The sequence below is a fragment of the Quercus lobata genome, chromosome 5 (genome assembly GCF_001633185.2).
Source record: "Quercus lobata isolate SW786 chromosome 5, ValleyOak3.0 Primary Assembly, whole genome shotgun sequence".
In the NCBI taxonomy this organism is placed as follows: domain Eukaryota; kingdom Viridiplantae; phylum Streptophyta; class Magnoliopsida; order Fagales; family Fagaceae; genus Quercus; species Quercus lobata.
The window spans coordinates 10,670,453-10,694,001 of NC_044908.1; the positions used below are offsets into that span (position 1 = coordinate 10,670,453).

The 23,549-nt window shown below is 36.4% G+C and overlaps 1 protein-coding gene across 1 annotated transcript; it reads left to right on the forward strand.

Moving 5' to 3' along the window:
* The first annotated feature begins 651 nt into the window (after nucleotides 1-651).
* On the forward strand, nucleotides 652-15,451 carry LOC115989923 (protein NRT1/ PTR FAMILY 1.1-like). The gene is made up of 4 exons (XM_031113792.1): nucleotides 652-766; nucleotides 894-1,111; nucleotides 13,337-13,887; nucleotides 14,539-15,451. The coding sequence occupies exons 1-4, from the start codon at nucleotides 652-654 to the stop codon at nucleotides 15,449-15,451; spliced, it is 1,797 nt and encodes a 598-aa protein (XP_030969652.1).
* Nucleotides 15,452-23,549: the final 8,098 nt, after the last annotated feature.

Genomic DNA, 23,549 nt, shown 5'->3' on the forward strand with positions numbered 1-23,549 from the left:
ATAATAGAAATTTTAGTTTGAATAGAATTTAAATTTGTTGAAATCTAAATAAAATTTGTTTTACCTAAATTAAGTATTTGTTAAATATTATCTCTTAATTGATGAAATATATCATAACAAAAAATATTTAATTAAGTTACTAATTAGTGAGAGTGACCACTTGGCTTAATCACGACTTTTAAGCCCAACTTTTATTATATAGTATATAATTTTTTAAGTGAATCCAACTATTAATTAAGAAATTTATTGGAACTATATGAACTTTCTCAAGCCATATTATAAAAAAATAACAAAAAGGAAAGTCAGCAAAATCAAAGATCATAGAGTGGAAAAGTAAAATTAAAGGGAAAAAAAACCCTCACCAATAAGAGTCCAACACAAAGTAACATGGTGCTGCAATCCACACTTATAAAATGATGCCCATGTATTACTTGATGTTCAAAAGACCTAGGGCTCGTTTGTTACATGTATTTTCATACTTTTTCACCCATTCGTATTTCCAAAAAATACAAACGTTACTAGAAATCTCTTACCAAACAGGCCCAATTAGTATCACATTGAGTATGTACTGAACTTGAAACCTCTCTCTCTTGTTTTTACTCAGAGAGAGAGAGAGAGAGAGAGAGCATCACAACTCTTAATTTCTTGAGGATGGATCAGCTAGTTGCAGAGGAGAGTATGGAAACTCCTTCAAACCAAAATTCAACAGAGCAGTCATCAAGACCCAGCAGAAAGGGTGGCTTTAGAACTATGCCCTTCATCATAGGTAATAAATATATCTCAATCTCACACACCTATATATTTTAGTTACTATAAGCAGTATACTAAAAAGAGTTTTTGACTTTTTGTTGACCATATTTTTTTTCTTGCTCTTGCTGTTGGAAAATAAACAGTGAATGAATCATTTGAGAAAGTAGTCAGCTACGGACTGATGGCTAACATGATCTTCTATTTGATGAACGGATATAACATTGACATTGCAACTGGAACAAGCATATTGCTATTGTGGTCAGCCATATCCAATGCCCTGGCTATTGTGGGCGCTTTCCTCGCTGATTCTTACTTGGGCCGGTTCTTGGTCATCGCCTTGGGATCCTTCTCTAGCCTTCTGGTTAGTATTTTGTGACTTTTCTTCCTATAATCCACAGCTCGATCTGCTAGCATTTGATAGTAGTAGTTCTACCACTCGTAGAGTTACAACTTACAATAACTAACCAAAGCTTATGTATATTTTTTGTTTTATGTCGATGCTTGATTATTATTGATTAGACTCATGACAGACAGTTGTGATCGATGATTTGAATTGCTAATAATTGCATCCATTGAAATTCATTTTCTCTTTGATTTTTGGAATTGATTCTTTTCATTTCTATTCATTCAGCCTTAAGGAATATCCGACAATTGGGATGGTTTACAAATGTATATAAGAAAAGTGGTTCTTCCCAATGACTACTGCAGTTCAAGTCCCTAGGAACCTTATTGCATGTGATCATGTTAACTTCGAATCATGGCTATATATCTCTATTAACGCGGGAGATATGTTAAATCTAATAAATTAGAGTGTAATAGCTATTTTATAATTTTAGCAAATATACAATTAAAGATTCAAAAAAACTTATGCATTAGTCTAGCCAAAGTAGTACAAAATACTTAGCGAGGAGCAGCTGGCAAGCAACTTTACTCGCCAAGCCAAAATCCTTTTTTTTTTTTTTTTTAAATTATTTTTTGTTTCAACTTTCATCTCTCTCTCTGGATTTGGTTCTCCGGTAAGTCAGACCTGACGGGATTATTGCAGTGAAGCAGGGGGCGCCAAGAGTTAATCAGGGTGGTCACATGACCACCCTGAAATTTTTTTTTAATATACCTTAAAAAATTTTGAGTTTTAAAATAATAAGGGTCTTTTGACCACCCTAGAAAACAACTTGATCACCCTTAAAAAAACTTGAACACCCTTAATAACAATTGAGTCCATTAAAAATAAAATTCAACCTCTCCAAAATTTTGGTTCGTTGAATATTGAACCAAAAAATTGTGAGAAATGTTATTTACAATATTTTCGTAACAAATCTTAAGTAGTAGATTGTTATTGCTGAATAGAAAATTAATTTCAGTAGTAAGTTCAAATAAGAATCAGTAAAAACTTATTACCGCTTAAGCTTTGTTGTGAAAGTGTTGCAAAAATATTGTGAATATAGCACTTCTCAAAAATTGCCAAAACAAACAAATAGCCTAAAAACCCAAATCAAATGCGTTTAATTGTGATTTTTTAAATTGTGTTTTCAAATGGCATATTTTACAATTTCTATTTTTTATATATAAAAAATGCGCACTTTTCAAATAGCTAGTCTGTTATTGTTTGCTTTAGTTTTTAGCCGAATTTGTTGGATTTATGTGATTCTTCTTTTTCAAAAAGATAATGCATTTTTTAAATATTATTACTTATTTAGGCAATACGTTGGTAATTGAATGAGAGATAAATAGTTTAATAATTGCTTGGTTGTATACATTAAAAAAGATGTAGCAAATAACATTGATAGCAAGGTTTTCGGACCCAGACCGTTCATTGAACCGTAAAAAGAAGATGTTCAAGGTTTTTGAGGTCGAACCGTGATGACGTCATAATTGATTTAATAATTATTTTAAATATAAATAAAAACATTAAATTAATAAAAATAGAAAAATTAACTAAAATAGTCTAATTTAATATAGAGATATATCTTTCAAATATTTTTTATATCATAACTTTTACCAGACAAATAAGAAAGGTCAAATCCTAAGCAAATATAAATAAATTATACCTTTATTTTTTACATGTTAATTAGTAAAACTTGTCATAATAGTAATAATAATGATAATGTGGGGACACGATTCGTGGCGGACCGTAACGGTGTTGGGTTCGCACGTAAGAAGGCCCCAACAATATCATTTGTAGAGCGTGGGTTTGAAAGGCTAGGCCTTGATCGACGAGCGGTGGGTTTTTCGTGATGTTCGTGCGTGTCTATGTTACTTTCACCCATGGAGTCTTTCTCCTGGAGGTGGGCTGGGAGGCTCTGGTTTTTGGCCATTTTTCCCAGCCCCCTCTATAGGTTATTGATTTTTCCTTTTATATTTCCTTGTGTTCACTGTCCTTCGTCCACGTATAGGGTTAGCGTTTTCAAGGTTGATATTTGTCCCATCAGCCTGCACTCAAAGTCGTTGGGGGTGGTTGTAAAAGCCCAAGAATGCGGCTCTGTCAGGTTCAGAGCATTGAATGGCAGTAAGGGCAGCTTTCCCTTGATATTTAAGATCTTTCTCTCAAGTTTCAGTCATATACCGCTCTTACCCTCCTCTTTGAGGGGGGAACTTTGGATCTGCCGAGGACTGAACTGCCCTCGGCAACATCCAAAGGCTATTTCGTCGAGTTTGGGCCATAGCCCTCCTCGGCTTGGGCCTTTTGGTGCTCCCCAGGTAGATGGGCCTGGCCCATAAATCATTTGGGCCCCACAATAGCCCCTCAAAACCCGGCTATCCAACCTCTGGGTTGGAAAAGGGGGGTTTTGGTGATGCCGGACTTCTTCTTACGGCCCAATTAACTCGGCCTATTAATAATGCTGGCGGCTCTTCATCTGCCCAAGAAACGCACCGGTCTACGAGACAGTTTTTTGATTTCGCGCTCGATGCGTCCTTATCGTTTGGGTATCCAAAACGCGCTTTTAATGGCCTCTATTTACGGAACTGCTTTAATTCGAAGGTTCGTTCTGACGAGATAGAGAAGTGGAACCGGCGCGTTTGGGTTTGCAGAGTCCTTTGGAGATCTGAACCCATTAAATGCCCTCCGCTCCGCCCTCTGTATAAATAGGACAGGAGGAGGTTATTGTTTTTGTAAAAAATCCCTTTTCATCCCTCTGAGATTTGAAATACTCGGCCCTCCCTAGGGTTCATTTTACCCACTGGTTTACACACTAAATTGTGATACACTTTACCATAACAACGAGCGATGCAAGAGCAAAAACCCTCCCATGAACGCCACGTTCCAATAAAGCTCATAATGGCTCGATCGGGACAGGGGTGGCGAAGGCTCAAAATCAGCCTCACCCTTCTTTCAGTCAAAATCCGAAGCAGGGACTCATCACATCAAACCTTCGGCGTGGCCGAGTCGAGAACACCCATCATCAGCACCAACCTCGCTCTCATGAGCATACCTAATATGGCTCCAGTGTGTTGGGAGTCAGGATCGAGGCAGGGACTAAGTGCCCCTGCTTCTTCCTCTCTTCGCTCACCGGTGGTCCTCTCTGCCTTCCTCTTATAGTCTTCCCAGCACCAGTTCCGTTCTGGTGCTTTCTCTTTTCCCTCTTTTGCTCCTTTTCTTTCTTTTCATCTCTTCTCTCTTCTTCTCTTCCTTCTTTACTCATGTCCTCCATCTTCTTCATTCATCTCCTCCATCTTCTTCATTGATTTCTTCCTTACTATTTCCTTCTCCTTCATCTCTCTCCAAAGAAGGTTCTTGTTGTGATATGAGCAGTATTGAGGCAGAGGTTGGATAGACTTTGAAGACGAGTTTAAAAGAAGCCTGATTGTTTACTTATCTGTACTACGGATATTATTGTTGCTTAGGCAGTTCACATTTTGTATAGGCTCGTTTGAGCCCCTCTTTGTACGTTGTAATAATTTCTTATATTAATAAAAGTGGTTCTTATATCATTTTGCATATTCTGTCTCCGTGTTTTATAAATTTGCAAGCGCTGCTCGGCACAATAATATGGCATCCAAATTAATGACGACTAAAACCAAAATACTTGATAATAAAAAGATGTCGCCATAACTTTAAGAGAAGTGCTTGGCACGATAAGGCCGACCAGTGAAAAGTAATACTTACCCCATGTTAGCCGAGGAGAAAAACGAAAGTTTGATGCCGTGTGAGGAATAACTGTTCGGAGATATATCACCCACTAAATGAACAGCCTTCTTATACGGCCGAATGCTGGGGCGTTCCACCGCCTTCTTTACACCTTTATTGGCCTTAACCTTTTATGGTGTTCAAGCCGTGGACGAAGTGACTCGACGTTTTTATCAAGTAGTCCATCTTACGAAATTCTGAACCCCCTTTTTTTTTTTTTTTTTTTTTTTATATATATATATATATATATCCAAGTGTTTTCACTATTTTGGTTTCCCCATTGGCTTGGGTCCGAGGACCATACAAAGCCTTGGATCTGCCCAAAACTTGGAATGATTATAATTCTTTTGTACCTGGTTTTCCCATAGGCCTGAGTCCGAGGACCATGCAAGGCCTCGGTTCTGTTTATCCCTTTTTTCAGGTATCTCACAAGTTGCCGAGCAGGAGGTTGTCCTCGGCAACGGTTATTCCCCGGCGTGGGCCGTAGTCCGAGGACCCCATGCAGAACGGGCCCGGGCCGCGATTTTACTAAGCCCACCACTAAAGAGGCATTTCTATGGTCTTTGGTCACGCGATACTTTTTGGCGTCCCAGTGTTCGAGGCGCACCTTCGCGAGACTCCTTTAATCTCAGGCTTACAGACGGTATTGAAAATCGAGCCAGAGACGTCTTGTCGGTAGCGTTCCTTGGGACGCTGCGTGAATTAAATGCCACCACCTTATCCCTTAAATAAATAGGAGAGAAAGTTGCTTTACTTCTGCACAAACCCTTCAGCTTCCTCCTTTAGGAAATCACGTTTGAGGCGGGGGTTAGGGAAAAAGAACTTTCTCCACCGCAGAGGCGCCGTGTCCTCCCGACACTCAAAGGAGTGATGTACGGGCCAAGGAAGCATAAACTCAAGAGAAATTTCCACTTCGACAGAGGCGAGAGGGTGTTTCCCCCTCTTTTAGTCAAAATCCGAAGCAGGTTCTGGTCATGCCAGATTTTTGGTGTGACCGAAGAAGGAATCTCCACCATCAGCGCTGTCTACCTTGTAGCCAGCAAATTCTTGCGGGGGCTTCCCAACTTCCGGCTCCCTGCACTTTTTCTGTAGACGGTGTTAGCTTGAGGTCAGGTTCTTTGGCTGCCTGAGTTATGGGCGTGTAGAAGCGCCGAGGAACGGTTTCCTCAGACGGCCTCTTGGAATAGTAGCCAACCTGTCCTCTGAGCTATCTCCCCGGCTTTATCTTCACTCTTTTGTACTTTTCTTTTGCTTACGCAGTTAACTCTAATGTAAGCTTGTTTCAGCTTTTTACTGTACACTGTACTGTTCCTTTGTCTTAATAAAAGATGTGTTCATTTCTTTATACATGCCCTTTTTTTTTTGCAACAACTACTTTATACATGAATATCAAATCTAAGCTTGCCCTTAATGATACTCCGGGCAGAAAAATGCCTTAACACAAATTCCCTCTAGTTTAAACTCACAAGTATTATCAAGTATAACAATTGTAATCCTTAATAAATTGAACTCTTGGAACTAACCAGGATAACTGTTGAGTGCTGCGCGATGCATGCCAGACCCATGCCCAAAACTTGGCTTTCCTTATCCAGGTAGTTGGTTTCCCCAGAGGCTTGGGTCCGTGGATCATGCAATGCCTTGGTTCTGTCCAAAACCCAGTTTTCATTACATCCAGGTAGTTGGTTTACCCTGAGGTTTGGGTCCGTGGACCATGCAATGCCTTGGTTCTGTCCAAAACCTAGTTTTCCTTTCATCCAGGTAGTTGGTTTCCCCTGAGGCTTGGGTCCGAGGACCATGCAATGCCTTGGTTCTGTCCAAAACCTAGTTTTCATTTCATCCAGGTAGTTGGTTTCCCCATCCAGGTAGTTGGTTTCCCCTGAGGCTTGGGTCCGAGGACCATGCAATGCCTTGGTTCTGTCCAAAACCTAGTTTTCATTTCATCCAGGTAGTTGGTTTCCCCTGAGGCTTGGGTCCGAGGACCATGCAATGCCTTGGTTCTGTCCAAAACCTAGTTTTCATTTCATCCAGGTAGTTGGTTTCCCCTGAGGCTTGGGTCCGTGGACCATGCAATGCCTTGGTTCTGTCCAAAACCTAGTTTTCATTTCATCCAGGTAGTTGGTTTCTCCTGAGGCTTGGGTCCGAGGACCATGCAATGCCTTGGTTCTGTCCAAAACCTAGTTTTCATTTCATCCAGGTAGTTGGTTTCCCCTGAGGCTTGGGTCCGAGGACCATGCAATGCCTTGGTTCTGTCCAAAACCTAGTTTTCATTTCATCCAGGTAGTTGGTTTCCCCTGAGGCTTGGGTCCGAGGACCATGCAATGCCTTGGTTCTGTCCAAAACCTAGTTTTCATTTCATCCAGGTAGTTGGTTTCCCCTGAGGCTTGGGTCCGTGGACCATACAATGCCTTGGTTCTGTCCAAAACCTAGTTTTCCTTTCATCCAGGTAGTTGGTTTCCCCTGAGGCTTGGGTCCGAGGACCATACAATGCCTTGGTTCTGTCCAAAACCTAGTTTTCATTTCATCCAGGTAGTTGGTTTCCCCTGAGGCTTGGGTCCGAGGACCATGCAATGCCTTGGTTCTGTCCAAAACCTAGTTTTCATAGGCACTGGAACTTGGTTTTAAGGGAGTTAGCTCCTCGGCCAAGCCCCTAGAATTATTCGCGTGATTAACGCTGACAAACGTAGCCCCTAATCAAGAAGCACAGCCCCTAGCGGAACTCTACGCTGGAGTTGGAACTTGGTTTTAAGGGAGTTAGCTCCTCAACCAAGCCCCTAGTCAAGGGACTTAGTCCCCAACGAGACTTTATACTAGAACTCTATAACCCACGGTTAGAAATACCGCCGGAGTTCTCTCGACCCACCGCCTATACCAACGCACAAGCCTTTCCCACAGACGGCGCCAATTGTGGGGACACGATTCGTGGCGGACCGTAACGGTGTTGGGTTCGCACGTAAGAAGGCCCCAACAATATCATTTGTAGAGCGTGGGTTTGAAAGGCTAGGCCTTGATCGACGAGCGGTGGGTTTTTCGTGATGTTCGTGCGTGTCTATGTTACTTTCACCCATGGAGTCTTTCTCCTGGAGGTGGGCTGGGAGGCTCTGGTTTTTGGCCATTTTTCCCAGCCCCCTCTATAGGTTATTGATTTTTCCTTTTATATTTCCTTGTGTTCACTGTCCTTCGTCCACGTATAGGGTTAGCGTTTTCAAGGTTGATATTTGTCCCATCAGCCTGCACTCAAAGTCGTTGGGGGTGGTTGTAAAAGCCCAAGAATGCGGCTCTGTCAGGTTCAGAGCATTGAATGGCAGTAAGGGCAGCTTTCCCTTGATATTTAAGATCTTTCTCTCAAGTTTCAGTCATATACCGCTCTTACCCTCCTCTTTGAGGGGGGAACTTTGGATCTGCCGAGGACTGAACTGCCCTCGGCAACATCCAAAGGCCATTTCGTCGAGTTTGGGCCATAGCCCTCCTCGGCTTGGGCCTTTTGGTGCTCCCCGGGTAGATGGGCCTGGCCCATAAATCATTTGGGCCCCACAGATAATAATAACAATAATATAATAATTATTATAATATAAGAATGAGAAGGACACCTACCTCAAACAAAACAAAATATTTAAATTATCTAATAATTTAAATATTAAAATAATTATTTAATAATTTATAATTATAAGTATAAGTATATCTATTTCCAAAAAAAACTTGAAATATTATAGCAATACTAGTATTATAATATTTCACACAATTTTTGCTACAACTCGTTATATGATAAGTTGTGAGGAGTGAAAAAAACTGTGGATGTATATGAATTTATATTTTTATCACTCACAACTTATGACAAAAATTGTTAAAAATATTGTAATATTAGCATTATTCTAAATATAAATTTGTTGCAATACTGTAGCAATCTGGCAATACACGTACATTATGTCACATCACGTTGGGCTCAAAGGTCAAAGCTAAAAAGAAGTAATGGAGAGCTTTCACGTGGAGAGCTCATCTTTTATTCAAAATTTAAAAGCTTTCAATATTTCCAATGCTAGGCAGCTAGTGTCAGTGTACTGTAGATATGTGGAGAGCTTAGGAAGCTTTCAATATTCCAATGCTAGGCAGCTAATGTTAGTGTAGTCATAACAAATACAAAGAAAGAGAAAGTGAGAAACCAGACCACATACATTACAAAGTTCAGCAAAAAAAAAGGAGAGAGGGAGATGGACAAAGAAGAAGAAGAAAGAAAAGAAAGAAGAAGAAGAAGAAGAAGAAGCTATTGCTTCATGGCGCCACCCCTGCTTCGTTGTCGTCTTCTTCCTTTTATCCTTTTTTTTTTTTTTTTAATAGGTTTAGATTCAATGGGAAGTAGGGAACCGTGAGGAGTGGTCTGATCAAGGTTCTTAGAATCGTGAGGTCCGACCATAGTTCGTACGGGTCCCTACATTTTTCCCATAGAGCGGTTCTTGAGGCTAAAAGAACTGCAAAAATGAACGGTTCGAGGTTTTTCCAATCGGACCGTACGGTCTGGTCCGGGTTTCAAAACCTTGATTGATAGTGAAACTATCATATCACACAATAATTTCAAAAGATAAAAACTTGTGAAATGAAATTTCAAAACTTTATGTATTTGCATATGTTTTTATTTTGTGATGTTAATAGATTCAAATTTTATTTTTATTAAATTTTTTAATGACCATCCTGAAAAAAATTCTTGAGTTGCCATTGCATTTCAACTTTCAAATCTCTCTCTCTCTCTCTCTCTCTCTCGGTTTGCAGTGAAGGTGGGTGTTTCAACTTTCAAATCTCTCTCTCTCTCTCTCTCTCTCTCTCTCTCTCTCTCTCTCTCTCTCTCTCTCTCTCTCTCTCTCTCTCTCTCTCTCTCTCTCTCTCGTGGTTTGTTTGATTGGTTCTCCGTTGTCAGATCTGGTTCTCTGGTGGTAGTGTTTTGTTGGCTGGGTTTTTGGTGGTGGAAAACACGATGAATGATTTTTTATTTTTTGGTGAGCAGATTTGGTGATGGTGTTGGTGTTGTCTTTGGTGCTTGTGGTTGTATATATGGCAATGGCAGTGGTGTTGTCTTTGGTTGTAAGGAAGATTGGAACCTCATCGTTTACTTGTCAAAGAACCGTAAAAATTGTAGTTTCAGTGCAATATGTGAGAATATAATAGGAGATGCAAACATTGATTTCACGGAGCATAAGATGATGAAATTTGAAGCCGAACTTTATTTGAAAAGGGAAGAGGATTGACTTTCTAGGAATTTCATTACCTTTCATAGTGAAAGTTAATTTATCTGTTGTGAAATTGTGCAATTTGTGTGTTGGAAAGCTTACGATTGAAGAGAAGAAAGAAAAAGCTGAAGTCAAGTAAATTTTTTTTTTTGGAAAATCACCTGTGAATTTTGGCATTTGCTAGGTTGTGGGTGGTGTTGAATTTGGGGATTAAAAATGTGGAGAAAATAATATTTAATTGCAATAATGATGGAGTATTAAGGCTAATGCATGTATATGAAAAAAAAGAATAACGCTAGAGATACAAATTATTTTACAAACTGTTGATGTGGTGAATGATTATTAGTAAATGAAAAAGTAATATTAAACTTAGATGAAAACCAATAAGAAGTTAGCCATATCAACATTTTGTAAAAATGTTGTAAAATAGTTTATGGCTGTAATATTACTCAAAAATAAAATAAAATACTAAAATAGATAGCTAAACTAGTAAAAGTAGAGTTTTTTGGATTAATTTAGCTAAAAAAATTGAGGAGACTGATGCTCTAATGGAAACAACTTCCATGATATTTTGGTCAAAACATTAATTTTGACTAGCCAATTGAGGTCTAAGTTCACACTTAAACATAAATGATTAATTAAAATATACTTGCCTTTTATTACTTCTTTTAAGTTAGTAGTTAAATCAATTGATTAAATCTCTCATCATCAATAAAAGCATTTACCATCGCACACCTTTGGTAAAAGACAGAGTTCATTCAAGTTTCTAAGAAGGAGTTTTACACACGTATACACTTAAATTAAGTTAGAGTAAAATTTCTATCTTGTATAATAATAATAATAATAATAATAATAATAATAAAAGCATTTAATATTAAATTCCATCAAAAAAATTTATTACTATTTTAATCTAATGATAAAAAATAAAGGAAAAGTAGGGGTGTCAATTCGGGTTAGCGTGTCGAGGTAGAGGTATTCAACTAAATGGCTCAATACTAACCTGACTCATTTAATAATCGTGTCATGATCCTTCAACCCTAACTCAAGTTATTAATAAAGTGGGTTGACCTGACCCAACTCATTTGACACGCTTAATAAACAAGTCGTGTTGGGTTGACACAAATGTAACACAACCCATTTAAACTTGCATAATATTAAATATAACATTCATCTAGAAATAAATTTTTTTTTACATCTCAAAAACAATGCATACACTTCAAGTCTTCAACCCACATTGTTGTAATCTTTAAAAGCATTACGCATCAAATCTAGTTTATAAACTATCTCAATAAACCCACTTGCAAGATATGTAGACGGTGTCCAACACTAATACAAACACGAACACGACACGAACCCAACACGGTTTTTTCCGGGTTAGAGTTGGACCTTAATGGGTTTGGGTCATAAACGGGTCGACTCGAAAGCGACACGATAAGAAACGTGTCATAAGCAGGTCAACTCGCGTAACCCGCAATAGACACGTTTGACACGCCAATTTATTTGTGTCAAACCCGAAATGACCCACTTAATACAACCCGTTTAACTTGTATAACAAATAAATAATTATTTTATTTTATATTTGTCAAATACCTTTTATATCCAATATATATTTTAAATTTAAAAAGAAAAGTAAGTAATTACAAAAATTTACAAGGGATGTAATTGAAAATTAAAACTTCACAAACCCTAAATCTCTATACCCTACAAACCCTAAACCTCTAAAATTGGATGAGCTTGAGGAAAATTTTATGAACTTGGACATCAACAAAGAATCTATGGATGATAATCGTGGTCATGGTCAAGATTAGTCTGCTGTTCCTAGGATATTATATTTTTGTTGAACTATGTTATTTTATTTTTATTAAACTACGTTATTTTGAATTTGGGTTGAAGTGTTGCACTTCTTTTGGAGTGTAAAGAACTTATTTCTAGATGAATGTTATATTTTTATTGAACTATATTATTTTGAATGTGGGTCGAAAACTTAAAGTGTATGCACTGATTTTTGGGATATAAAAAAATAATAATTTATAGATGGATGTTATATTTAATATTATGCAGGTTGAAATGGGTTGTGTTACATTCGTGTCAACCCAACACGACTCGTTTATTAAACGTGTCAAATGGGTTGGGTCAGGTCAACCCGCCTTATTAACAGGTAGGGTTAGGGTTGAAGGATCCTGACACGATTATTAAATGGGTCGGGTTAGGGTTGAGCCATTTAGTCTAATACCCCTACCTCGACACGACACGAACCCGACACGCTAACCCGAATTGACACCCCTATTAATCAACAATTAATATATCTCATATATTAATAACGGCACATGGGTTCAAAGTTTATAGAACAAAAGCATTATGCAGAAAAAATAAACACATTTGAGAGAGAGAGCAATAACTGATTTGAGACTTTGAGTTTGAGAATTAAGCTTGAAACTATAAGATAGTAGAGTGAGCAGTACGGTTGAAATTATTTAAAAAAAAAAAAGAAAAAGAAAAGAAAGAAAGACGAAGAAGAAGATATATATAAGAGGTTTAGAGATTTAGGGTTTGTAGGGTTTAGAGATCTAGGGTTTGTAAAGTTTCAATTTCCAATTATATTCCTTGTAAGTTTTTGTAATTACTCACTTTTCTTTTTAAATTTAAAATATATGTTGGATAAAAAAGGTATTTGAAAAATCTAAAATAAAATAAATATTTATTTGTTATACCAATTAAACGGGTTGTGTTAAGTGGGTTATTTGGGTTGACACAAATAAATTGACGTGTCAAACGTGTCTATTACGGGTTATGTGAGTTGACCTGCTTATGATACATTTCTTATCGTGTCACTTTCAAGTTGACCCGTTTATGATCCAAACCCATTAAGGCCCAACCCAAACCCGAAAAAACCCGTGTCGAGTTTGTGTCGTGTTCGCAGGTTGGGTTGAATATTGACACCTATAAGGAAAAGTTAACTCCCTAAAGACATTTATTAGTGAACTACTTTAGAAAATTATTTTTATGAGAAAAGAAAAAAAACAATTAATATTTTGACAAAATTTTTGATTTCTCATAAAAATAGTATAAAAACTTTTCTAAAATGATTTATTAACAATTTCTTTAACATAATCCAAAAATTAATCATGTTGAAATACGCACCATAAATTCAAATCCTATTATATATAACCCATTTAGTATTTTCCTATCTTAATATTGGATTTTATCCAATGCTATAATTTTTTTTCATAAATTGTTGTCATAGGGCATGACACTACTATGGCTAACAGCCATGATTCCAAAGTTAAAGCCTCCTCTTTGTGCAGCCCAATTTAGCAGCAATTGCGACTCAGCCAGTCCTGGCCAACTCATTGTCTTGCTATCCTCTTTCGGGCTCATGTCCATTGGGGCTGGCTGCATCAGACCATGTTCCATAGCCTTTGGTGCAGACCAGTTGGACAATAAGAAAGACAACCCCAAATATGAGAGACTTTTACAGAGCTACTTCAATTGGTACTATGCATCAGTAGGGATTTCATCAGTTCTTGCATTGAGTATCATTGTCTATATTCAAGACCAATTGGGATGGAAAGTTGGTTTTGGAGTTCCTTTAATTATAATGGTGGTTTCAGCCCTAATGTTCTTGTTTGGCTCTTCTCTTTATGTAAAAGTGAAGGCTGAAAAAAGTTTGTTTATTGGTTTTATTCAAGTACTAGTGGCTGCCTTCAGGAAAAGAAATCTTCCACTCTCGGCCAAGAATGTAGAGTACCATTATGGGAAAGACTCAAACATCATTGTTCCAACTGATAAACTAAGGTACCATATCAATGTCATTGTTAAATTTTGACATGCAAACACTACAAAACTGTGCAGGAACATGCTTGGACATGTTCTTGAAACTAGTAATGTGAGAAACAAAAAATTTACTTTCTTTTTCATAACTGGTGATGTGAAAAGTCATGACTAGAACAATATCACTATTGATAACATATACTTTTATGGGAAAAGTTAATTGATATTCTAAGGATATTTGATTTAGGGAATATTTTTAAAAACTTTTAATAGGAAATGAAAAAAATAAATAATTTTTTTAACTACTTTTTATATATCTCATAAAAATAGTGTCGAAACTTTCTTAAAATAGTTTATTAATAATTGCCGTAAGGGTACTTGTTAACATAACACTATTTTTATTAGCACCAAAGGTAATATATCACCTCAAAAGTTGTGAAAAAATTTATCTTGAGACTTATTGTTGAAAACCTGTTTGAAAATGTTTCCTAAAATGACTCATTTTAAGGAACATCAAAACAATATGTCATTGGTTTTGTTTTCTGTTGTGTGCAAGGAAATCCTAGTTTTTAACAGGACATTTACGGAAACTGTGAATGCAATAAGAATTTGGGAAAAGAAAAGGTATACACCAACAGGGAAATTTCTCTTACCATGTTTTTGTCCTTTGAACAGGTGTCTCAACAGAGCTTGCATTATCAGAGATCCTCAGAAAGACTTAAACCCAGATGGCTCACCTATTAATCCATGGAACCTCTGCACAATAGATCAAGTAGAATCACTCAAAGCACTGATGAGAGTCATCCCCATGTGGTCTACTGGTTTCGTGATACAAGTTACTTTGAATCAATACACATTTACAATCCAAGCTAACATGATGGACCGACACCTTAGTCCCAAGTTTCAAATTCCAGCAGGATCATTCTCTGTGTTCATAGTTATCACATTAACTATCTGGGTTGCCATATATGATCGAGCAATTGTTCCATTACTAACAAAACTTACCGGAAAACCATGCGGGCTTGGAACAAAAATGCGCATGGGAATTGGGTTAGTACTATCTGCCTTGGCCATGGCTGTGTCTGCGATAGTTGAGAACATAAGGAGGAAAATTGCCATTGATCAAGGCCTTGCTGATCAGCCAGGGACGGTGATGGACATGTCTGCAATGTGGCTAATTCCACAATATTGCTTGATTGGGTTGGCTGAGGCTTTCAATGCAATTGGCCAGATTGAATTCTATTTCTCTCAGTTTCCAAGGAACATGTCAAGTATTGCAGTAGCTCTTTTCACACTGGGAATGGCTGTGGGTAGCTTGGTGGCTAGTTTTCTGGTGAAGATTGTTGATAAAGCTACAAAGAAAGGAGGGAATGAGAGTTGGATTCCTAACAATCTGAATAAGGGTCACTTGGATTATTTCTATTGGCTCATCACCATAATGTGTGTAGTTAATTTTGTATATTTTCTTGGTTGTTGTTGGGCTTATGGACCTAGTGAGGATGCAAGGGATAAAATGAAGGACAATAGGCTAAAACAAATGGAAAGTAAAGAAGATGTGGGCAAATCAAGAACACCACCCTCGGCTTGATGTGTAGGTATAGTTCTTGATGTTGATGAACCCAATTTACATTGATGTATTTCAGTATTTGTGTTCACTTCATCGGGCAGTGCTTGAGCTTTTTCAAGTTTCAAGTTTCAAGTGCCTAGTTTTGAGAGGTCATCGCTTAATATTTTAGCATGGTAGTATAGCATAGTCATCGAAGAGTGGACAAGGTGGATGAAATCATATTGTTTAATTAAAAAAAGGAAAACCGTCTTTTCTTATCTTAGAATAAGATGCAACTAGTCGATGTATAATATATAATACTCATCACGATGTATTGGCACACTACATTCATTTTAAAATATATAGTTTGATTTAAAAAAAAAAATTGACTGTTTATATATAGAACTCATCATGTGTTATAAACTTATAATACATGGGAAATCATCTCTTAGTTACATTTCATGTTACTAAAAAGAGAAGAAATTGAATTTGTTAAGATTAATATAATTAAGAATATGAACTTAATGATTTTTTGACAAATATTTAATTACTTCCTCTAACTTAAGTGCACATTCACTACAAAAAACATGCTTTGGAGCTGCGTTTTTCAAAAACGCAGCTCCATCACCGGACGTATAGCTATGTTTAGTAAACGCAGCTATAGACCCGCTCTGAAGCTATGTTTTGTGATGCTAAGGCTACGTTTAGCTGGGTAGGACTGAAGCTGCGTTTTTAAAAACGCAGCTTTAGACCCATCCAGGGAATTTTTTTTTTTTTTTTTCAATATATCCCAGAGCTGCGTTTAGTAAACGCAACTCAAACACTTTTATAGAGCTGCGTTTAGTTAAACGCAGCTTCAACATGTCTGGAGCTGCATTTAACAAACGCAGCTTAAACATTTTTAGAGCTGCGTTTGGTTAAACGCAGCTTATACATGTTTGGAGCTGCGTTTGTTTAATATTATTAATTATATTCTTGATTGTATCTTATTAAATTTAATTTTGCCTTTTCCTGAATTTGATTTCAAGTGTTGCCAAAAATGATTGAATTTGAGTAAGAATGTTATATTTCAAATTAATTGTTATTTATATAAATTTTGGAAAAATAATCATAAAAAATCATTTTATATAAAAAAATTATTACATGGAAGTAAATGAATTTATCCTAAAAATACTTTTAAAAATAAATAACATTGTACAAATCTAGCCTACTCTAACCTTGGTTCTATATATACTATAATTGAGAATGTGAGCATATTGTTTTAATGAATGAGCAATTTATGATTGAATCTACTATAATTAAATTTATGGTGAAATACACCATTTATGTGAGAATAAAGAGTACTATTGCTCAGTACCCTAAAGTACCAAATAATAGGCCTATTATGGAATTGGACACTCATATTTCACAGAGAAAATGTTTAGCCAAAGCCATATAATATCTTTTGAAGGATTTTAGTTACACACAAATATGGATGGCAACAAGATGGAATGTGGTCAGATCAGGGATGGCAGAAAAAACTCGTGTAAAAGAGGAAATACAATTATGAGAGTGCTAAAAGAAAGGAAAAACAAGTGTTTTGAGGATGCTAACAAAATATGCATAAAAAATTATAAAATTGATATGAATATGATTAAAATTTGTCGCAAAGATTAAAGTTCAAATTTAAAGGACCATCACCAGAAGTAGTGGGAATTGTTGAAATCTAAAATGATCAAAGGTATCAACTATTCGATATTGGGTTTGATTGAAGACCTATAGTCTCTAGATTTCGTTCAAGTTTTCGATGCTTCTTCATATGTATTGGCCTCATCAGAATTATAGTAACTCCAAGTCTCCAACATGCTTAAGAGTTTCAACCTTGATCCTTCTCTTTGTGATAGTCTTTAGGCTAGTGATTGAGTCATTTGTCATTGATACCTCTGAAGCTTTTGGGGTAAAGGACTTTGTGGTAGTAACCAAGTTGGAAGTTAGAAAGACTAAGGTGGTTCATCAAAATGAGGTTGCTTGTTTGGTTATGGGCCTTAATGGTATGTTTGTTTGGAGGGATTTTAGGGAGGTTGAAAAATTGAGGAGAGAAAAGTGGAAAGAAAGTATTTTTAGTAGGTGTTTGGTTGGGAGGGAGGAAAAAAGTGGTAGGGTCCAAGTATTTTCTCTTAAGGCCCACCAAAATGGAGAGATTTTGGGGGAAAAAACTAAGGGGAAAACTATCATGGTATGGAGCATATTAAAATACAAATTTGCAAGTGCACGTGGGTTTGTCATTTCTTTGCCAGTTTGGCCTTTTATTTTAATTTCCTTTTCCTTTGATTTTTGTCTCTCGGGGAGAAAACTAAGAGGAAAACTCACACAATATGGAGTAGACAAAATACCCAAGTGCAAGTGATAATAGCTTAATTTTGCATATTTATATCATTATTAAAAAACATTATCATACTTATTCTGAGTTAATTCATGCATTTTTATAGTTGGTTTTGGAATAATGTTGAATAATCAATTTTGTGCTTAATTGAATTTTAATGAGTGAATTTGTCTTTTGTAGGATAATGAAATTAAATAAGTGGTTTTGTGCAAAGAAGAAAGCTAATGGACTTTACTTTTACAAGGGCTATGATGAAGTCAAAGAAGGCCAACTCGATTAAATTCAAGTCTAATTAGAGCAAGGAATCAAAGGAAATTTGCACCAAATCCAAGTCCAATTCAGATTAGGATTCCATCTTGCACACCAGTTAGTATTTGAAGCATAACTTTCGGCTCAGATGTCCAATCAAGATGATTCAAGTAAGGTTTGAAATTTGACTTAAAGAGCTACAGCTTTGTAGTTTACCAAAAGTCCGAATTCTGAAGTTAAATGGGCCGAAAAAGTCAGCTAATTGAAGCCTAAAAATTTGGAATTTTCTCCAAACAAGAATTCAACTTGTAATAGAATTCCTTGACCTATTTAAAGGCTCTTTAGGGAAAAATTCAGAAGAGCTGCTGTAGAACATAATTTAGTTTTTCTTGAAGTTTCTTTACAATTTTTAGAGTTTTATTTGTGTTATGGCTTGTTAGAAGCCTTGCTAAGGCAAGGGGTGAAACCCAACCGTTTATTGGTATGTTCTTAACAATTATTTATTGGTTTTAATGCTTATGTTTTTATGTTTTTGATTTTTTTACTCATCTAGAAAAGTATTTAGTTTTGTATAATTCTTTGTTTTATCTTAGACTCTAGGCATGCTAAATTCTTAGTATTCCCTGCGAACTAATTCACTAGTTTTGTTTTGCCTAAAATCAATCAGTTTCATAAAACTACCTTGGACATTTAATTCTTGAGTTCTTATTGTTAAATCATCCGACTAAGATCATCCTTCGTATGAATTTTAGTTGAGTTATAAAATAAATATTGTTAAGACTACCAATAGATGTGTTGTGTGTGGATCCCTAACCCTTAGCGCCTTAGTATATTGTTATTTTCTCTCAATTTAAATTAACTTTACTAAACCATCAAAAATCTCTTCATTTAAACTTTATTATTTGAGTTTTATTTTCTTGTGGTTTGCTAATCAATTCCCTTTTCCCTGTGGATTTGACCTCGAACTTACCTAGTTATTACTTTATGACAATCCTGCACTTGGGAGCATTACTTAAGTCGCAGCAAGTTTTTGGTGCCATTGCCGGGGACTAGGCGATTAGAGAAGCGTTCCACTTCTTTTGGAAAGGTTTTCAGCATTAAATTACTTCACATATTGGGTAATATCTCTCCAAATCTTTTCTTTTTAAGTATTTTAGTTTTCTTTTAGAGTTTTTCGTTAATTTTTACTTCTTTTTATTGTTAAAGGTATTTCTTTTGTTTTCTTTTTCTTTTGTTTTCTTTTTCTTTCTTGCTTTACTATTGCATGCGTGTTTGGTGTTGTGATAGTGATAATCGCTTGTTTAGAGTTGAGTCTAATAACTTTTTTGGCAATTTATTTGATTCTTTCACATATTCTCACACACTTGATATCATGGCAGACTTGGAGAGTAATCATGGTGATGAGAATAATTTAAATAATGAAAACTTCCATGCTCACCAACCCATTAGAACTCTCAAGGATTATTTGCAACCTACTAGGAGTAGTGCACCATCATGCATCATTTTTCCAACTAATGCAAATAATTTTAATTTTAATTTTAAGCCTGATATGATTTCATTACTTCCCTAATTCCATGGCTTAGATTATGAAAATCCTTACCTACACTTCAAGGAATTTGAGGAGGTATGTTCTACCTTCTATGACCAATCATGTAATGAAGAGACCATTAGGTTGAAGTAGTTTAGTTTTCTTTTAGAGTTTTTGCGTCTTTAAGATAAAAAGGAAACAACTTCAACCTAATGGTCTCTTCATTACATGATTGGTCATAGAAGGTAGAACATACCTCCTCAAATTCCTTGAAGTGTAGGTGAGGATTTTCAGAATCTAAGCCATAAAATTTAGGAAGTAATGAAATCATATGAGCTAAAATTAAAATTATTTGCATTAGTTGGAAAAATGATGCATGATGGTGCACTACTCTTAGTAGGTTGCAAATAATCCCTGAGAGTTCTAATGGGTTGGTGAGTATGGAAGTTTTCATTATTTAAATTATTCTCATCACCATGATTACTCTCTAAGTCTGCCATGATATCAAGTGTGTGAGAACGTGTGAAAGAGTCAGATAAATTGCCAAACAAATTAGTAGACCCAATTCTAAACAAGCGATTATTACTATCACGACATTAAACACGCATGCAATAGTAAAGCAAGAAAGAAAGAGAAAACAAAAGAAATACTTTTAACAATAAAAAAAGTAAAAATAAAAGAAAAACTCTAAAAGAAAACTAAACTACTTAAAAAAAAAGATTTGGAGAGATATTACCCAATATGTGAAGTAATTTAATGCTGAAAGTCTCTCCAAACGAAGTGGAACGCTTCTCTAATCGCCTAGTCCCCGGCAACGGTGCCACAAACTTGCTGCGACTTAAATAATACTCTCAAGTGCAAGATTGTCGCGAAGTAATAACTCAGTAAGTTTGAGGTCGAATCCACAGGAAAAAGGGAATTGATTAGCAAACCACAAGAGAATAAAACTAAAATAATAAAGTTTAATTGAAGTGATTTTTGATGGTTTAGTAAAGTTAATTTATATTGAGAGAAAATAACAATATATTAAGGCGCTAAGGGTTAGAGATCCACACACAACACATCTATTGATAGTATTAACTATATTTATTTTATAACTTAACTAAAATTCATACAAAGGATGATCTTAGTTGGATGATTTAATAATAAAATCTCAAGAATTAATTGTCTAAGGTAGTTTTATGAAATTGATTGATTATAGGCAAAACAAAAATAGTGAATTAGTTCGTAGGGAATACTAAGCATTTAACGTGCCTGGAGTCTACGATAAATCAAAGAATTATACAAAACTAAATACTTTTCTAGTAGAGTGTTGATGGCCATTTCGGAAGCCCAAGAAGAAGGGAGAAGCCCAGCAACACGGACAGAAAGGAGTTGGCAAACGGATAGAAAACCCATTAATCCCAAGCAGCAGGAATAATGGATTATAGGCCTAGGAGATAAACAAATGGGTCTTGAAGAGGTAAATGGGCTTAAAGGAGGTATGGTCTGGTGGTAGGGAGAGGGGAAAAACCTATTTTTGAGGTTCCTGCTAGGGCTCTTTTGGGGGAAGTGTCCTGCTAGGATGACATACCACCCAAACGGGCATAGTTGAGCTGGAACCATTAGGTGCATGCCATGAGAGATAGGGAGAGAGAAGGCACCCACACCGTAGTAAGAAAGGGTGCCACGGCAGACAAACAAACAAAATAGCTTTCTTTTGTCTGGCGACAGGGAGTGACACACAGTCGGACTAGTGGTGGTCGGCAGGTACACTCAGACCAGATAAAGATGGTTAAGGGCTAGAATAGTAAAATCCGGTCACGGCAGGCATTATAAAGAGGCCCTTGCCGTGTATAGGAACAACAACAATAAGCACCACGGTATTGAAAACTTGAAAGTCAAGAAATAGAAACAAGGATTAAGAAAGAAAAAAGATAAGAAAAAAGAGGAATATTAGAGAAGAAGGAGAAGAAAAAGATAGAGAGTTAGAATGGCAGGCATGCATCAATAGGTTGATTCCCTTTCTCCCTCTCAAAATCTTGCTCTCTACCGGAAATGAAAGGTGTTCTTGGGTACCAACCATTTAGGTTCACTTCCCTCAAAGTGATTAATTTCTACGGCAGGATCACCCTGAGAGATTATTCACTTTGAGAAGAGGTGTTCTTCCCTCTCTGGTTCTGGTTCTACAGATCAGACTTGATCTAATTTATTTACTCTCTCAATCAACTCACAGACTACCCACTCGATCCCCTTTACTTTTCTTATAAAATGATTGTTGCTAAGACTGTGATTATTTTTTGTTTTTAAGAAAGGTTTATCTGTTCGTCTTAATAAAGATCTCAAAATATTTGATATTATTATTATTATTATCATGTCTGCCTGTCGCAATTTATTTGAAACAGTTTCGCCCGCCGTAAGCATGCTCCTGGCAAATGAGGCATAGTTTGTGCATAAGCCGAACCAAGTTGAGTTGCAATTGGACCGGTCTCAACTCCCTTATCCAGAACATTCGGGCCCAATACCACAGGAGGCAACCCTGCCCACTTTAACCACAAAAAGGCCCCACTACAATGAGTAAAACAATAAAAAATATAAAAATATAAGCATTAAAATCAATAAATAATTGTTAAAAACATACCAATGAACAGTAGGGTTTCACCCCTTACCTTAGCAAACTATCTAGCAAGCCATAATACAAATAAAACTCTAAAAACTGTAAAGAAATTTTAAGAAAACATATATTATGTTCTATGGCAGCTCTCCTGAACTTTTCCCTAAAGAGCTCTCAAGCTTTTAGGCTTCACTTAACCGACGTTTTAGGCCCATTTAATTTCAAAATTCAGATTTTTGGTAAACTACAAAGTTGTAACCCTTTACATTAACTTTCCAGCCCAACTTGAATAATATCGATTGGATATCTGAACCAAAAGTTATGCTCCAAAAACTAACTGGTGTGCAAGTTGGAATCCTAATCCAAATTGGATTTGGATTTGGTGTAAATTTCCTTTGATTACTTGCTTTAGTTGGACTCGAATTTAATTGAGTTGGCATTCTTTGACTTCATCATAGCCCTTGTAAAAGTAAAGTCCATTAACTTTCTTCTTTGCACAAATCCACTTATTTAATTTTATTATCCTATAAAAGACAAATTCACGGATTAAAATTCAATTAAGCACAAAATTGATTATTCAGCATTATTCCAAAACTAGCTATAAAATGCATGAATTAATTCAAAATAAGTATGATAAGGCTTTATAATAATGATATAAATATGCAAAATTAAGTTATTATCATACTCCCTAACCAGCTCATTGCTAGTCCCTAGCAATTTAAGCAACTCGAGAGAAAGACACAAAATAAGAAAAAAAATTATTACTTTAGTAGAAATAGTTAATCAAAGGTCAAAACACTAACAACCACCAAAGATATTCCACATGCCACCAATACTTAGTGTGTGAATAGTTTACCCAACACAAACACAACCTTAGTCTTAAGATAAAACATGTCTTGAATTTTTATCCAAAGTTATGCTTCAACTCAAATCTCACAATTGTTAATGATGGTGTCATAAATAAATCCCCAAGTCCATAACTCGTCCATATGTCTCGTCCAACAAAAGAAGCTACAATAGGCGATGAAAATTACAAGCGTACTGGCGAACCTCGTCCATACATGGACGAGCAATACCTCGAGATCTATTTATCAGTTATGAACGTCAAGCCTTCCAAGATGATCTCGTTATCTTCCACTGAAGATGGACGAGATCATCCTTGAGGTGTCGTCCATCCTGACTATGGATGGACGAGTTCATCAGCGTCCGACCTAGGTAACTTCCACAGCGGTTATGGAAGTTACTCCTAATTCGCCGGACTCCTCGACATTGGGAACGGTTCCTAAACAGATAAACCGTTCCACACACACACACACACACTATATAAGGCTTCTTCGATGAAAGGTAAGGGCATTGAGACACTTTTACTTTTGAGAGAACATTTCTTCGTTACAGAGAGTTCAAAGTA